This window comes from Fundulus heteroclitus, chromosome 1 (assembly GCF_011125445.2).
Source record: "Fundulus heteroclitus isolate FHET01 chromosome 1, MU-UCD_Fhet_4.1, whole genome shotgun sequence".
NCBI lineage: Eukaryota > Metazoa > Chordata > Actinopteri > Cyprinodontiformes > Fundulidae > Fundulus > Fundulus heteroclitus.
The window spans coordinates 29,705,264-29,723,097 of NC_046361.1; the positions used below are offsets into that span (position 1 = coordinate 29,705,264).

At 42.2% G+C, this 17,834-nt stretch overlaps 2 protein-coding genes and 1 long non-coding RNA gene across 6 annotated transcripts; 1 reads left to right on the forward strand and 2 right to left on the reverse strand.

Annotated features, from left to right (window-relative positions):
- Positions 1-1,763: 1,763 nt before the first annotated feature.
- smim29 (small integral membrane protein 29) lies at positions 1,764-10,267 on the forward strand. 3 transcript variants are annotated; one of them, XM_012865911.3, is made up of 5 exons: positions 1,764-1,863; positions 2,377-2,715; positions 2,802-2,827; positions 2,940-3,045; positions 6,912-10,267. In XM_012865911.3, the coding sequence occupies exons 2-5, from the start codon at positions 2,605-2,607 to the stop codon at positions 6,978-6,980; spliced, it is 312 nt and encodes a 103-aa protein (XP_012721365.1). In that variant the 5' UTR covers positions 1,764-1,863; positions 2,377-2,604; the 3' UTR covers positions 6,981-10,267. The 3 variants fall into 3 exon arrangements, with proteins under 3 accessions (XP_012721365.1, XP_021173916.1, XP_021173915.1); XM_021318241.2 differs by lacking the exon at positions 1,764-1,863 and adding an exon at positions 2,104-2,228; XM_021318240.2 differs by lacking the exon at positions 1,764-1,863 and adding an exon at positions 2,261-2,283.
- LOC118563937 lies at positions 4,873-5,916 on the reverse strand. Its single transcript, XR_004931543.1, has 2 exons — positions 5,266-5,916; positions 4,873-5,214 (listed from the first exon to the last, which is right to left on the reverse strand). It is a non-coding gene; the product is annotated as an uncharacterized LOC118563937 (long non-coding RNA).
- On the reverse strand, positions 9,695-16,769 carry hmga1a (high mobility group AT-hook 1a). Of its 2 annotated transcripts, none has more exons than XM_021318243.2 (5): positions 16,629-16,769; positions 15,444-15,561; positions 14,467-14,547; positions 13,488-13,544; positions 9,695-11,727 (listed from the first exon to the last, which is right to left on the reverse strand). In XM_021318243.2, exons 2-5 carry the CDS (start codon positions 15,540-15,542, stop codon positions 11,668-11,670), a joined length of 297 nt encoding a protein of 98 aa, XP_021173918.1. In that variant the 5' UTR covers positions 15,543-15,561; positions 16,629-16,769; the 3' UTR covers positions 9,695-11,667. The 2 variants fall into 2 exon arrangements, with proteins under 2 accessions (XP_021173918.1, XP_035996148.1); XM_036140255.1 differs by lacking the exon at positions 16,629-16,769 and adding an exon at positions 16,347-16,465.
- Between the last annotated feature and the right edge of the window lie 1,065 nt (positions 16,770-17,834).

Consider the following 17,834-nt stretch of genomic DNA (forward strand, 5'->3'; position numbering starts at 1 on the left):
GAAAACTGTCGTATACTGTTGTGCTCACACTGTTGCAAAGGCTTTTGAGCATCTGCAGTCTGCCTTTGATCACATACAGTTACAATGATGACAGCTCAGACTGATATTGAACTGAGGCAAATTTAAGGTCATGCTGTTTTCTGCAGAAAGAAAGTGCTTGCTATCTCTTTCAATCTGCAAAGTTTTTCATTGGCACAATTTTATCTCTAAATCAATTCTTGGCTTGTTGCTCTCGTATCTATCTTCCAATATGGCACCCATACACACCAGTCACAACCTCTGATCCCAGGATAATATTGCTCCCTGTGTTTCCTCTGTCCATGCATAATCGGGGAAGAAAACTTTATCTTACATTGTACCATGAACCTGGAATCATCTCCAAAATGAACTGAACCTCTCTGATCTGAATTATCTGAAGGAATTTAATATGCAGGTCAAAATTACAGAGAAAATGGCAGAAAGGTTCGGCTTTTGTTCATAATCATGACTTGTACTGTTGTTCTGTATGTAACTTTTATGACAGGTCTCTCAATGAGATATATCCTGTATAAATGCAGGGGAAAAAAATGCAAAAATGGTATTTTAGTACCAACAACGATTTGCAGTTGCTTGATAACACACCATTGATAGATTGATACACTAAATAAAAGATGCACCTCTCAGATCTATCTTGTCTATCTTTGTTTGAGTTTTCTTGTTTTGTTATCATACAACCATCAGGCACTTTTGTTTTTTATATCTGATATGGCTTTTTGTCTTCCACTTGTCCACTTTTCTTTTACCAAATGGGATAATGCACCTTCAACTGGCCTGATAGAAGCCTGGAAAGAAAATTACTTAAAAAGCTACTAAAGCCCTATTGCAATGATCATTTAATTATTAATAAATAAATGTTTGAAGAGGCCAGAGAACTACAGGGAATGTCACAGGATTACAGGTCGTGGCCTAGTGGTTAGAGCAGCACGCTTACACTCAGAGAAGGATGCAAGTACCTGGTTCAAACCCCAGTGCCGGCACTCTGGGTCCCTGAGCAAGACCCTTAACCCCAGATTGCTCCCCGGGCGCCGCACATGGCAGCCCACCGCTCCCCAATGGTGATGGGTTAAAGGCAGAGAACAAATGCAAATTCGTTGTAATGTATGTTACAATGACAAGATGATATTACTATTACTATTACAATAGTAGTATGAAAAAATAGTTGGAGGCTTCAAAAGGCCAGGACAACAACCTTAAACATAGCTACAATAGAATGGTTTATATCACATGGTTGTTTGTCTCTGTGTTGCCCTGCAATAGACTGGCGACCTGTCCAGGGTGTACCCTGCCTCTCGACTATTGACAGCTGGAGATAGGCACCAGCACACATCGCGACCCCACAAGGGATAGACATGTTAGAAAATGGACATATATATATATATATATATATATATATATATATATATATATATATATATATATATATATATATATATATGTGTGTGTGTGTCGGTCCAGGTCTGGACTTTGAAATTTTAGACTGCTTTCATCCAAGCTCCCAGAGCTTGAACTATTTTGTGAAGAACTGCACAGATTTCAGTTTCAAGAGAGAGAGAGAGAGAAAGAGAGGTGGTGGTGGGGAGCATTTCAAAACATTTATGTTTTTTCTTTCACGAGAGAACTGCACGTTGCTTTGTGTTGGTCTCTAGGACGTACAATCTCAATAAAATACATGGGCTTAAAATTAAAAGCGCGATTTGCTCTGGTCCCTTTTATTCTGAAGGGTTCTAACCGGAAGCTCTTACATTGTTGTTACTGGCAGCGAAAGGTCGCCTGTCTGAAGCTGCGGAGCGTTATTCTGAGGGAAGGCATTTTAAATACTGCAGAGTGAGTAAGAATTTTCATAGAACGAATAATATTAATAATAATAATAATGATAATAATTAAAAAAACATGGTAGAGTGGGTCGATTATTTCGTCTTGCTGACCGAGGCAAGTTGTCTTTAGCGCAGTTTGGTCAGTTTCATTTTGCGGATCATGCTGCAACGAACTCGCCGTCAGGTTACAGCAGCTCAGCAGACATTATCCGTGACGCTGAAGCCACTTTGATTGCAGCAGTCAGGTGGAGCGTAAAGGTGACATTTGTTTAGGAGCAGGCGAGGGGGATGCGTTGGCTCGGGTGGCTTGCGCTTCGCTGCTGGTGGCGAATCAGCGAAGTGCGACTGGCTAACGTCGGCCTGCTTTTTTAACCGGTGCAGTAAATATCTCCATTAGTCGCAGCTGCACGCTCGGTTCTCTAACTGCTCGGTCTGCATCTTTATGTTTTTTTTTGTTTTGTTTTTTTTTGTGTGTTGCATTTTCCTTTTTTATGCGAACCGTTTCCATTTTGTGCTCCCGCAGATATCTGGCTGATCGGGGAGGGCAGAGATACCATGTGGAAGTCACATGAACGACGAGGATGAGGCATAAACAAGGGGGCAGCCTGACGACAGAGCCGAGCAACAGGAGGAGGAGGGGGGACTGGTTGCACAAAGATCCCCCCCTCACACACACACATATACACACACATATACACACACAACAAGCGAGGCCCCCCTGTGGCCCTTTCCCCCTTGAAGGCTAATTAAGATGAACAGCACCACCACTCAGCCCCCTGCCCACAAAGATGGGGGTGGGGCGGTGAGCTATGTGCTGGTGCCATTCCTCCTTATAACTATTGCTGGAATTGCTACAGCATTGGTAAGTAGCTCCTCACATTCTATCACATTAGAGGTTGAGAAACACCTTATTTTTTAAATTTCTATTTATTGTCTTATTTGTTGCAGATAATCTATCTGCGTAGGAAAAGGAGGTGAGACCGAACTAAGTATTGATTAGCTGGCACAGTGTTTATTTGACTACTGCATCATACTTCCTGGGTGTGAGCTTATTGAGTTGACGACGCCGTTTATCTTCTGCCTCAGAATTGACAGACTTCGGCACCAGCTGTTACCCGTTTACACGTACGATCCGGCAGAGGAGCTTCATGAGGCCGAGCAGGAGCTCTTGTGGAGAGAAGAGGACACGAGGGTAGGAGGCGCAAACCGCTAGTGTCCCCCTGCAAGCGGGAAAGATGTTAACTGGGAAATCTGATGAGGCGTCGACATTAGTTGGATTTTCTTTCTCTACAACTGGAGTGAAATATTTTTCTCAATAAAAGCAACATTCTTCCCTCCGTATTTGCAGAGTTTAGGATAAGGCAGTCATTGACAGTTTAAACACGTGCCTCCTGTTATCATTAGTTGCAACATTTGGCTTTAGATTTCAGTAGTTCCTCAAATTGTATGCTTCTTCTTTTTTTACAGATTAAAATCTAGATGCAACTAGTAACAAAATAGTACTAGGCAGTAATGTTGCTCTACAACTTTTTTTTTTTTTTTTCAAGCTCAATCTCAAATTTCCCTTTATCCCTGGCCCTGCCCATAAGTGACCTTTGGCTTGTTTTTGGGGTGGATTCACTTCATCATCTGTGGGCATGTTGTTTGTACTGAGTTTTACAGAGTATGGGAAAAGTGTGCAGTTTACTGTACTTTGTAACAGTTTCCCGTCCAAGGACAAACATGGAAAACCTTGCATTTGCAGACTTTAGTGTTCTGTTTATAAAACGATAAAGTCAATGCATCAGAGTATTTTCTTTTTTCTTGTAAATTAGATGACGTCACATTTGGCCTTGAGTTTAGAATTTAGTACCTTCTGTGTTTTTTTTTTTTTTTTTTTTTGATACTGATAATCAACAGTGGTCTTGCAGTTGACTTGAAAAGTGTCTTATTTGCACCGTTTTATTTTTTTCATTGTCTTTGGAATATATAGGTAGAACAGAATCCATGTACAAACATTAAATACAAATTCTATTGGAAATACATTTCTTAGATATCCAATAAGGCCCTGAGTATCGGAGATATGACAATAAATCAGGCTCCATCTTCCTTACATCGGATACATTTTAAACCCGGGGTTTCCTGCAGCTTATTATAAGCCTGGTGAATTTCTTTAGTCATATAAAATCATTTAGTAGTGTTTTTGTTGTCTAACAGAGTCTAAATGAAGTAGAGATTGTTGAGATGATTATAGCATTGAAGATATTTCAACAGATACAACAAATTTAGAATAAGGACTGCCTTGGGTGTAAGGGGCTAGTAATCCCATACACAGCAGTCGCAAGAGGGCACCAAGCAAGCTACAGAAAGTACAAATGAGCCCATGAAGGAGAGGGTTAAGTGGCCTAAGATGGCTGATAGCAAGGAGTAGGCCTGGTTTGACAATGACCTGGATAACATCCTTGAATCTACATTAATGGGCTCAGTAGAACGGAAAGTGATTGCTCTAATGGAGATTACATGCAGCCTCGCAAGAGAACGGTTTGTGAAAACGGAGGAAGAGCTGCGGCAGGACTGCAGGGATGGGGCTCGGCAGACATGGCCGTAGCCAGTGGAGATCGCATTGAGAGGTTTCCCAGCTCAGTCAGCTTGGTAGGTGTGGACAGGAAGTGAGAGAAAACGAGCAGGGCGAAGGTTGGGCAAGGCAGCAGAGATGGCCTCGTGTTGGCTTTGGAACAGGAGGGATGAGCTTTGCTGGCAGCCAGGAGGGAGCGGGTAGTGGCTGGCCACCACTGCTGACCCGCCATCGGGGTAGTATTATGGTTGAGGGTCGAGACACTTGGTGATTGTTGGTGACCATCTGATGACACACCTCCTGGTTGATGGCTCCGTTTCATAACAGATGACCGAAAGAGACAGATACAGATATTTAATAATCAAGTGATCTTATTTAGGCATAACTTGGGGTAACGTCAACTACTAAATGACGGCAAGGTCCATGCAATCTTATCCTTGGTTAAACAAATTTCCTCACGGTCAATTGTTGTTTTTTGGTTGCACGTTTTCAAAGCTTAAAATTGAGTCAGGACAGTGTGAGGTAGATGTAGAAAATCCCAGTTTATAATCTCATTTGCAGTGGCAAAAAATACAAAAATGAAAAATAAAATTGTGCACCAGAAATCGTGCGTGTGGAGGGAAGGTTCAACAAAAACAGAACATTTATTTTCCTAAATATCAACCATTTGTTACTTAATTTTAGCCACTAAACGTGTGACGTACGTCCAGATGGCATTTGATAGCTGAGGAAGACAGTGTTGGGCCAGGAGAAGTAATTACGTTATGTCAGTGGGCAATGTTGCACAGACATTAGTGAGGGCTGATGCTGTGGTGAAGCCTCGACCCTGCAGAGGTTGCACTGGCAGTCCAACTCCACCTTTGTCAGAAGTCTTGCTCTGTCTCCCAGCACAGTCTCAAGAGCATGGAGAAGATTCCAGGAGACAGTTACTCTAGGAGAGCTGGACCGGGCCTAGTACGTCCTTAACCCATCAGCAGGACTGGTATCTGCTCCTCTTTGCAAGAAGGAACAGGACGAACAATGCCAGAACCGTACAAAATGACCTCCAACAGGCCACTGGTGTGAATGTCTGAGCAAAGCATGAGAAGGAGAATCCATGAAGATGGCCTGAGGGCTCAGTGTCCCCTAGCAGGCCCTGCGCTCACTTCTTGGCATCATGGAGCTCGACTGGCGTTTGCCAGAAAACACTGGAATTTGCAGACTTGGCAGTGGCACCCTGTTCTTTTCAGAGATGAGAGCAAGTTCACTCTGAGCTCATGGGACAGACGTAAAGCGATCCGGAGAAGCAGCAGTGAAAGCTATGCCGCCTGCAACATTGCCCGGCATGATTGTTTTGGTGGTACGTCAGTGTTGGTCTGGGAAGGCATATCCATGGAGGGATGCACAGACCTACGCAGCATAAACAATGGCACCCTGACTGCCATTAGGTATTATGATGAAATCCCCAGACCTATTGTTTGACCCTTTCTCTCTTTTTGTCTTACAATTGGCGGGTTGCTGGTTCAATCCTCCGCACTGACTCTCTGTCGTTGTGTCCTTGGGCAAGGCACTTCACCCGCATTGCCTGCTGGCGGTATTTAGAGGGCCCGGTGGCGCCGGTGGATGGCAGCCACGCCTCTGTCAGTCTGCCCCAGGGCAGCTGTAGGTACCAACATAGCTCACCACCGTCAGGGTGTGAATGTGTGTGTGTGAATGGGTGAATGACTGAATTGTAGTGTGAAGCGCTTTGGAGGTCGTCAAGACTAGTTAAAGCGCTATACAAGTACAAGCCATTTTGCCTTTTACCATCTTTCTCTGGCGCAGTGGGTTCTGGTTCCTCCTGTTGCATGGTAATGCCTGACCTCATGTTGCAGGAGTATGCAGGCACATGGGCGCCCCGTACCATTTTGAGTTGCTGCAATGAGATTTCAGATAATTGGACCGGCCCGCCGCATCAGTTTTTCAGTTTCACTTCCTGTGTAACTTCGGATTAGGCCATCTGTGGGTTGATAAATTTTCATTTTTATAAAAAGATGCTTCCTTTTGTTCCTAACACATTACCCATTTCATATCGGTATGGATATACCTCATTTTTTTCCAACTGAGATTTGATGCGTTTCCAAAATGTCCCTTTAATTCTTTTGAGCTGCGTGCGTGGGTGGCGCTTGTATGCCTACTTCCACCATTCGGCTATTCAACCAACTGTACACTAGGTGGCGATATAGAATGGTGTGTGAAATTGAATAAGTTGTAACAATGTATTGTTTTCATTGTTTATGACATAAGCTGGATCCAAGATATAGAAATGTTCAGTAAGTTACGTAATGTCGAATCTAAAATGTATTGATGTCCAGTAGGTTTATAGCAATAGCTGAAGTCTGTGTGTTCAAAATGTACAGTTTTAGACTATCATGACTTGTTCTCTTTGGTGTTGGTACAAAATAAATATCTAAATTCCAGGTTAGTGGAAGTTTAAACATCCCTATTAGGAACATGTCACTGAGTTAAGCTGTTCTGTGTTCCAGATTGTGCAAGGCTGGGCAAGAAGCTACCAACAGCAACAACCTCTACTGACCAAAGATGTTACTGCTTAATGACGACACGCCCTGGCACGGGATGCTGAGGAGCCAGACGACAACCTTCAGTCTAAAAAAACAAAAAACAAAAGAAAGTGCCCTCCTTTTAACTCATCTTTCCCTTTGCTCCACTTTGCTCCTGCGGCCATTATCTCAGAGTGCCTCTGCGATTAGAGAGCCAAAGAGATAACGGAGCTGCGACTTATTTATTTGACGTTATTTATTCAAACACATTTTTTTTTACTGTTGCACTCTCCGGCACCAAAGTCCAGGAAGGTGGAAGACAAAGTCTCTTGTGCATCGGGTGCTTTGTGTACATTCTTAATGCTGTTGCGGGCAGCTTGTGGCAAGCTGCCTTGTTCCTGTGGGTTGCAGTAGGCATCTGTGCTGATCATAACTTGCTGCCTGCGTTCACTGTGGTAAGGCCATGAATGTTGTGCACCAGCTAGAACATCAGCGCTCATGTCTGGCGTGTGCAGAGGTTGTTTGCAGCCACTTTGATGAAGCGCCCTTTCAATTCGATAAAGATAAATTTGGGGGAAAACTAGGTACCAACTGCGAAGCGAGCTGGTAATAATTTCAGTTTCATTTCAACGGCATGAACATCCTTTCATTTTGTTGCTTTGAACCACTGCCTGGGAACGCACATCTTTTTCTTTTTTTTTTCTTTTGCGGTTTTGCCAAATCCTGTGACTCTTAACAATGGCATGAAATGCAAGAATGAGGAGCAAATAACACCAGCTTCCTCCCAGCTATTAAATGAGTTGTGACTTAAATCTGAAAGTATGTCCTGTCTTCGAGGCATGGCACCAGAAAATTTTCCTCCGGGTGAATAATCTTCTCAGATGAATTCCATACGTCTGACTCTTTCCAGCACTCAGGAAACCTCATACAGATTATAAACTTTTTTTTTTTTTGCCTTGTATTTGATGAATGTAAACTGAACTGCGGGTCTGTCTATATTTATGAAAGACTTCACAGTTCTGGTATTTAGAGCCTTTACATGAGTTTTTCCATGCTTGTCAGGTTTCCGGTTTTAATCATATAGAAACCATAAATCTATTGCTTATAAAAGATGTTCAAGTGTTTTATGTGGATGACATTTGCATTTAAGATTTCATCTTCAGGTGTCACTTTAAGTCAAGGAACTATTGCTGTAAATGTGTTTTTTGCTATTCATTACCTCTCCTTTAAGCCAGTTGTACAGGTGCATCTCAATAATTAGTTTCATTAAAAAGTCCAGCATTTCTATTAAAGTGAAACTGATAGATTCCTTATTCTGATTGAGATGTTAAGCTTTAAATTTGGCACACAAACTAATTAAAAGCCCTAATTTAATGTAGGAGAGCCACCACATAGGTTTTAGGCATATGACCATATTAGATCACGAAGAGTTAAAATGTGTTAGAGTGGAGATCTCCACTATATTTTCTGTGCCTTGACTCAAGACGCATCAGGTGTGTAAATGCACGTAGCACAGATAAAACTGTTACTGGTTTTATGAATACCACGACAATAGTATCAAGGTTACTGACATTCTGTTACCACCATATGCAGTTACAGCACTTTTAAAAATGATTGAAGATAGTCCAATGCATTGCTGCAGTCCCTTGCACAAGACAATAAAGGCTGGTATTTCATTAACTAAAGTTACAAGCGTTTTAACATAGCTGCACTTTTGGACTTTATAGTTGCTTTTTGCAAAGGTTAGGTTCCCCAAGAGCAAAATAGTAGGCTGAGTGGAAGCAAAAAACATGTATAAAACTTGCGTTTATTAGCTACAAGCCATCTTATAAATGCTTGTTACCAAGCAATCTGTATGATTTCAGGTATTTAGTCATCTTATGGCTGCCTTAAATTCTGAGATGTACCTGTGCTTTTGTTTAAAGAAACTTTATGCTGTTTCTTAAAGCTGCAGTAGGGAGATATGAGAAAACCTTGGACCAGCCTGAAAATATGAACAAGCACACCTTACAGGTCCCTCCCCTTTGCTCCTTCCCTCCACAGCTGGGCCAATGTTTGCCTGGCTTGCTTTCTGAGCAGGCGCCACTCCAGAAATTGTCAAGTTTTCTTTGTAAAGCAGGTTGTTTCTCCACACTGCTGCAGCCCATTGGCAATGTTGAGCTTGAATGATGGCACACACAGGGGAAGGAGTGTGAGCAGAGCATATGGCTGGACGATAATTTAATACCTATATGATCCATAGACGTGCGGTTCAATACAACAGTTTTCCTTCCTTTTGCATTGTAGCCCATCGTGTAGGTTAATACTACAGTAGTTAAATCCTACCAACTAGCCACAAACACAGACCCAGGAAAGCTTTTACCAAGCTTCGCCCCCATCAAAGAGTTTTGGTAAAAAATTGGCTGAAAAACAGCATAAAACGGCCAGGGGTGCACCTAATATACATTTTCTGAATATTTTGACCATCAATAGCAACATGATTTCCATTTTATCTATGCCTTTCTTATATAGTCTAGACCTAACCTACACAAGCCCGGTTGACAACCAACCAGACGTTCCTTCTGGCTCCATTTGGTTGTTTGACTGGGAGTGGCCCATTTCTGCAAATGGCACTATGGCTACTAGGAGGGGCCATATGAAAATTTTTCACTCATGACAGTATAACATGTCAATTTCATACAAAAAGTGACCTACTGCAGCTTTAAAAATATACTTGCTTCTTTTGAGAAGGCGTCATGAGGGGGGGAAAATATACAATAAACATGAAATTGACAAAGAAAGTTCTCTTTATTGTCCATTTTTGATACAAATTGTAGGGCACCATAGAAATATAGACATTGTACATTTATATAGGTGTACATTAAAAAGAATGATCCCATCCTATTGAGTTTACAGTATATAAATCAACAAATGCATGATGTAATGAGAAATGACTAGATACAGTTGTGTATTTGGAAGGGGACAAATAGAAGACAGACTGTACGACTTGAATGGATACGCAAGAGCGGCTCTGTGCGTTAATGCAGGACACACAGCGCCCGATTGAACAGTGAAGAGTGCCTAGTCTACACAAACTCGCATTTGTCCATGAAGATCCAACATTTCAGTGCAGAAGATAAAAAAAAAAAAGAAAGAAAAAAAAAGATAAAAACACACCTGCTAGTCTACCACAGTCAGCGAACACAGTCGTTGAGCTGGCAGGCCTCCCTGACTTGCTTCACACATTTAAAAACCTGTCTGCAAAGTCCGGCACGCGTCTACACTTTATATACCAAGTCAACTTGGAACAAAAAAACAAAAACAAAAAAATTTCAGCTCTTGTTAGGTTATACTAAAAATAGGAAAAAAAAAAAACAAAAAAAAAAAAACATTGAAATGCAATCGCAAGATGAAGTAAGCTGTTAAATTGAGGTATGAGAGTCCAGGCTTCGCTGTGCCTGTTTGCAGTTTTCCGGGGTTTTGTAACTGAGGTTGTAGCAGCTTAGGCTTGTGGGGGAAAAAAAAAAAAAAAAAAAGCTGTTAAGTGTATTATGGATACAGGTTCCCTGACAATACAAAAAGAAAAAGAAAAAAAAAAAATCTGTAGTAGACAGCGTACAACACATCTTCAGAAGTTTAAGGTAAGTAAGGTTACGGTTATGTTTCCTAAGTGAGGAAGAAGCTAGGTTAAGCAGTGAAGGCTAAATGGAATGAAAAATAAAATAAATGTACAGCCCTGTTGGATAGTAGTGCCACCAACTATCCACTATTACAATCATACTCCTCATTTGACCAATTGCAGTGACTGAGTGAGCGCTTTAGGGAAAGGGAGAAAAAAAAAAGAAAAAAAGTATGTAACCGCATTTGTAAAAGCTCCCTGAAGAAACGACAGATTACTTTTCAGCCTAAAACTCTGCCTAAAAAAAACAAAACAAAAAAAAATACCAAAAAGAACCGAGTTATAAAACACAAAAAGCAGCACACTCATGATTTCTTTTAAATGGTATGTAATCTAGAGGAACACAAACTGCAAGTCCGATCAGAATATTCTGATGAAAAAACACCAACAAACTTACTTTACATCTCCCCACTACATGCAAAAAAGTACTGAGAATGTTTTGAGAAGAGTCTAAAATCTACACTGATCTACAGGAAAAGGCGGTAAGGTTGAAGGAGCCCGAATCCATCCGGAGTATTAAAAATAAAATAAAATTATCTCGACGTGAAACGGACAACTCTACCATCAGTAACCTATGCTCATCCTAAACGCTGAAGCTCATCTCCATCTAGAACACAATGCAAAGGGTAGGTTAATCACTTCACTCACATGTAGGAAACAAAACTAACAGCAAATGGGTAAAAATTTACCTTTGTCCAGTACAAAACAAGAAGTCTATATGTTCTACTATTGCAGATGCAAGAAATGACACCAAGCGGAAAAATGTCCTAACGGTCCTTAGGGGAGACTAACAAACATCCAGGCTCCTCAGAGCACACCTTGTCCAGTATAAAAGACTTGTGATAACATGACGCGTAGAAGGGCTGTTACCTGTCATGTAATACTTAGATCTATGCTTGATCAAGTCCATTTTTGTTTAAATCCAGTGCTGCTGCATGATATATTTACTGTGTTAACCCCGCCCTTTGGCAAAGGGGAGGGGCTTTGTCGTGAACAGTGGTCATGTGGTGGCACTGGTGTTGGTACAGCCCAGTTTCTGGATAACAGTAAGTCAGTATGTAGAGTGAGGTAGCATGTGTCGAATTACTGGTCATCTTCCTCCTCTTCCTCAGATGATTCTTGGGATGCCTTTTCTTCCTTCTCCTGAAACAAAGACACAAAAAGTCAAACATGTAGGCGCCCACAAAAAAAAAGTCTAACAATATCCGCCTGCGAGTCATGCCTCAACGTGACTGCTTTTGCCTATAAGAAACCCTAGCGTCATCGTGGAAAAAGAAAAAAGAAAAAAGAAAAAAAAGGGGATAAAATAAGTCTTCTTTGACAAACCACTGTGGCATGAAAAAACACCCAGGGGAAGGGTGAAGCATCTGTAGTGAAGTGATTCATAACTGGTGAGTCACAATGAGCCATCCAGATTTTTTTTCCTTCAGTCACTCACTCCAAGATGTTCATTCATAAAAAAATAAAAGAAAAAAAATAAACACATTGGGTGGGCTAGTTAAGGGGGCAATTTTGGGTCACTCCTAAATGTGACTAATGCAATCCAGACGGCTTTTGGATTGCTTCCCAAACCGCAGAATGTTACTACGAAACCTCAGTTTCTCGTTTTAGGCCACCGATCTTGCAAATTTGATCTCTACACGCTAGCACAATCAGGTAAAGATTTGGGGCAACTGGTTCAGAGGGTATTGGTCTTACAGTCGGAAGGTTGGGGTTTGATTCCAGCTTCCCAGGGCACATGTCAATGTTCCCCTGGGCAAGGCACTTAACTCCAAGTTGCCCACTGATCTGCGTATTTGTGTATGAATGTGCGTTAGGGTGACTAGCTACAGTGTAAAGGGTTTTAAGTAGGGCTACATCTATTGATTATTTTAGTAATATATTGACTATTTTTTTCAATTAATTTAAAAGGGATACTCTTCATAAATTAACATACCCGAATAAGTGTTTTTTGAACTAAAAAAAAAAAAAAAAAAAAAAAAAAAAAAAAAAAAAAAAAAAAAAAAAAAAAAGTACATTTAATAGCATTTTAAATGGCAAAACATGTAGGAAAAAAAAACTCACTTTAATGTCGACATCATGGTAATTTAATAATTGGGTCTATATCTGTTCATCCATCCCTCCCTATTTGGCAAAACAGTAGACTATAACTAGGACTAACTAGTAACTTCAACTAGGTAAAGCTTGAACTATGCCGCTTAAGGGACTCTGGGTAGAGCGTATTTACAGATGTATACATTTGTTGTATATTACTGCTCTGAGGGGATTCTTTCAGCAAATGACATTTTAGAGTCTGTAAACTCCATCTAACGATTTGATACAATTACTGAATTAGTCGATTATTTCAACAATATTTCAATAACCAATTAATTATAATTCATTGTTTGACTAGAAAAGCTCCGCTTAAATTCAGTCCATTTACTTTTAATGAAGAAGCAACCCCTCTTTACGAATGGGACAATCTTTAGAAAAGCAGCTCAAGGAATTAGAAAAATGTGATACCACCCACTAGTCATAATCATAACTGGATACTAAAATCTTAGCGAAGCTCCCGTGTTAACGTCGATCCTAAGCCAACTTGCACTTTTGCCAATTTGTGCCTACGTTCCTACTTCCAATTTTGTACATGTAAACAACCCATTTGTACTTTAATCATGGATTTTACGATTTTCTGTTGTAGGTCAATATTCTGTGTCACAAATGCTGAAAGCTAATTTATAATGTAATCATATCACCCAAAATAAACTTGAATTTTGCCTTTTCTCCCCATTTGGGCCAATTGATTAAAACAAAAAAAACACAACCCTGATCAAACCAGTTATTTAAATTGGAAGATATTTATTGGAGTAAAATCCAGGTTTTACTGGAGGACCAAAATGAGCAGGACCCCTAAAGACTCTTACCTCCTTCTTGGGTCTTCCCCTGCGTTTTCCTCCTGCAGATGGGGCTCCAGCTGCTTTCTGTGAAGGAAAACAGCACAAGGCCACCAAGTCTGTTACACTGCTCTCATCGGCAAGTCGCAGAGCTGCACGCTTGCACTCCCGTTTCCACGGATTGCCCCTAGGTGGCAGTCGTACCACAACTGGACAGATAGAAAGGGGGCATTGGGTTCATTGGCTATTATCTGGAAGGCCGACGGGAACTGCTCACAGGGGCACTCCAGTTCGCTGGCCACCTGGTCCGAGGCTCAGAGACAGCTGGTGAAACCGAGCGGAGACGCCGTTGCTTCTAAACCTATATCAGTGCAGTGTGCGCGCGCATGCGCGTCTCCCCGAACTCCCTCCGTTTCTCCCTTTCCCATAGATAGCAGCAAGCGAGAGCACACAGGGGAGCTGGAAGGGTTGGGGCGAAGGAAGAGAGAGGAAGAAAAAAAAAAAAAAAAAACTGTTGCTATGGCGACGACAGGCAGAGAAGAACTAGGGCTGTGTGCCTGCTGGAGGTGGAGGGGGGGCGCTCAATGTCAGCCTGGAAACAGTCTTGTGGCCGCTGCACCTGCACTGCATATTGCATGTGACAAGCTGCAGGAAGCTGGAGGACAGGATGCACAGTGCGAGCATCATCTCCCCCCCCCCCCCTTCTTCTTCTTCCACACCCCTACCCAAAGGGGGTAAGGCAGCAAAACCCTATATTTTCTAAAGTGGAAACACAACACCAAGCTGTTTGACACCACTAGGTGGAAGCCAATAAATATACATTACGACTATCAGCCCGACATCCTTCAGACGGATGAGGTTAAGTGCTGCTACAAGCTTTCCCTAACCAAAAGGGGATCTGGGGTTTCAAACAGGAAGGGCTTATTCTAGAAAACACGATACATCAAACTGCCATGTGCGACATCTTGATGAGGTGGGATTTCGTCTTTCGGTTGCAGCAGAGACTTACTTTGCCCTTGCCGGTCGCCTTGTTTTTGCTGCCCTTTGGTCGCCCTCGTGGCCTCTTTGGAGTCGGGGATCCACTTGCCTCCTGCAAAAGCCAACGGGGTCCAAGTTAGGATACAAGAGAACGCATGAAAACGAAAAACGATGCACAGCTCGGCTCATTAGAGAGACTTGACAGCCACGGCACAAGAGGTTCTAGGATTTAACGCTGCAGCTTTAGCAATAAAAAAAAAAAAAAAAAAAAAAAAAAGCCACTCAATGCATTTCTTAGAACCGAAAACAAAAAGCATTAAAAAAACAGCCCGACGGGCATCCAGGGAAATACCATCACCTTCTAGAGAGTTAGGTGAATTCAGCGTGACATGAGTCATCCTTTTCATGTCTACCTTGTGGTTAGAAGCCGTGTCATGGCTGACTTGTCTACTGTTGCGTTTCTGGAGTGTTTATAACCACCGGCTCTTAGCAACAGAGCAACTCAATAGTAAAAACACAGCAGGCTGAGGGACATCTATATGATCCACTCTGCGCTTCGCCTCTGCCATGTCATGCATCACAGTGAGGGAGCGGAGGTGGGCCTGGAGTTTTGGAAAGGGGGGGGGTTAACGCCAGTTTAAAAGTGTTGGATTACTGGTTGCTTGCAAACCAGGGAGGAAGTTTATTGTAAACCTCTGCACTGATAAGCAACAGAACAAATGGTCACAAGGCCGACATGGCGCTGGCCTATCTAGATTAATTTCAGTGTTGGCCCCAGGAGGACACTGGCCTGCCTGAGCCTTTTACCTGCAATAGTATCTGCAGGAGCCAACAGATGTGAATTGAAAGGGGGGGGGGGTAATTTGGCTATCTGCAGTTAAAACGTGGACATCCATTTGCAGGTCCTAACTATATAAGCCTTGCTGTGGCGCGCCTAAAAGATTAGTACTAGCAGAGCATGCAAAGCAGACAAGAGCAGGTAGGAAGGAGTAAATGGGCAGTACTTACGTCTGAGGATTTTACCTGGGGCTGCTTACGGGGTCTTCCACGCCCTCTCTTCTCTGTCGCCTCCTTGTCTTTCGATGAGACTGTCCCCTTGTCGCTCATGTTTGCTTAGCCTTTCAACCTATGCAATGAAGAAAAAAAAAAATATATATATAAAAAAATAAAAAGGGAAAAAAAATACACAACGCTGGTTGGCCTTGGTGTGAGACGAGGCGTCGAGTGTTCACAGAAAAAACATGTAGGAACGAGGAGCAGACGGGCCACTAAACTCACTGACCGCAGCAACAAACCCAAATGACCGACCTAACCGCGCACCGTTTAACTCAATTAATCCGCGCTTATTTCCAGCTCTATTTTCGTCTCATCGGCGCCCTGCTACACAAGAGGTTTACAGCAAAAACAGCTCCCACCACACTCCAGGGACACAACCTGCAAAAGGACTGCCGGACACCCTTATATTAAACCATGCTTACAGGCCCAGCCCCCCCTCCCCCCCTCTTTTTTTTTTTTTTTTTTTGCTGTAGCTGCTCGTACCCCCACGACCAGGCCTGTGCACACAGAACTATCTCACAGCAGGTCTGCACGCCGTGGCCGCGGAGAGATCCACCGACACACACACAATGGCTGCTGTGTGCTCGTTTGCATCTGCAAGCTAGTAGCCCCGGCTGAATGCTCGCTCGGATTTTTCTAAAATGGCACTGAGGATCCGAGCGGAGGAGGAGGCGGCGGCGGCGGCGGCGGCTAAAAGCCCGGGCCGAAGCAACAAAAGACGGCTCCACGTTTTCAGCGTGCAGCCTAATCCCGCCGGAGCTCCGGAGCTCTTTGTAAAAAAAAATTAATAAATAAATAAAAAATGAAACAGCAACAAATCGGTTCTAGCTTAGCTCCTCGCGTTCGTGCACTCACCTTTTTCCTCCCCCTTTAAGGCTTTATCGCCGCCGTCTTAAAATTGAAGCCGAGCTGTTTTTTCCTTTAAACCGCGGCTGGTTTATCTGCGGTTACCTGGTTAAATAGGCGATCGATAGGCTACAGCTTTTATTCGTCAGATAACGCACAGCCCGCCCATTTAAAACCCCCGCAGCACATGCAGCTTCGAAAATAGAATTAAAACGAAAGCAACATTTGAGATATATCTTTTATACATATAGAAATATATATATATATATAGAGAAAGATTTTTTTTTTTACCAGCAGGATGAGAAGTTTAATCCGACCGCGCTCGATACAACGCACGTGCGACTTGTCTCGTGCAGATAAAGGAAAAAAGGCGCCGGGCAGGAGGAGTTTTTGGACAATTTAAAGAGCCGCCCTCAGGGGAGCTGGAACACTGGAGAGGGCGGAGATATGATAAACCGGGCCACCAACAGTATAAGACCCACCCCTCTCCCATTTCACTGTTCATTGATCCTTTACATTTTCCAGGTTTCGTCACTAAACACTGATCGGATATGTTGAAGTTGTAGAGTAAAAGAAAAAAGAAGAAGAAGAAGAATGTGAAACAGCGGAACAGAAACAGACACTAGTAGGTAAAGGTAATATTTCCTGAGTGAGTGCTATTCAACATTGCATGCGTTTGGTTAACATTACATTCCACAGACTCCAACTAGGAACTATGACCTCCCCCAATGTAAACAGAGTGGTCAGCTCCTTTGCTAAGGTGAGAATAGGAATAAAAATGTTGCACACAAACACTTCATGTCAGTTTCCCCCTCTTGTAAATTCATTCACCATTTTCGCCATTTAGCCCCTTCCTGGACACCATAAACATAGCATTTCATGCCTATGCACTTAGAGCATTGCCTCAGGGCAACCTCAGCTCATTACCTTTTTGTATTCCAATTTCCTACCCATGTGTTGCGATTTCATCCCTTCCTAACACTATTTCGTATGTAAACAACCATATTATACACACATCCCTAAAGTGTCTTGCAGACATTCTTTACCATGGATTACTGACGCATATCGTTTATTTGGGTTGGCCATTTTCATGCTATGAAAAGCTATGGAGCTTTATATTTGATATAATGAAGGGGTTCACAAAAATGCAAAACAATCAACAAATATTGTTAAACGTTTCATGACTATATCGATCAATCGATCGCTAGATAGTAAGTAGAAACAACTTTTGAAGTCAAGCAACTTTTTTGTAATTTTGGGTCAGGACCTTTTCCAAGTAAATTGATGGCTACAAATGACCAAAATTGCTAAGTTCTTTATTTATAACTGACAAACATGAGATTGGTATTAGTCTGAATATAATAAAGAATAATAGAGTACATCAAAGCTCTTTCAGATGAAATACTTTGTTTTGAAAATGTTGCAGATTTGGTTGTTTTCTACTTGATTTTAGCAGACACTAAATTGTGGCATCTACAATGGGATGTTTGTTTCCTG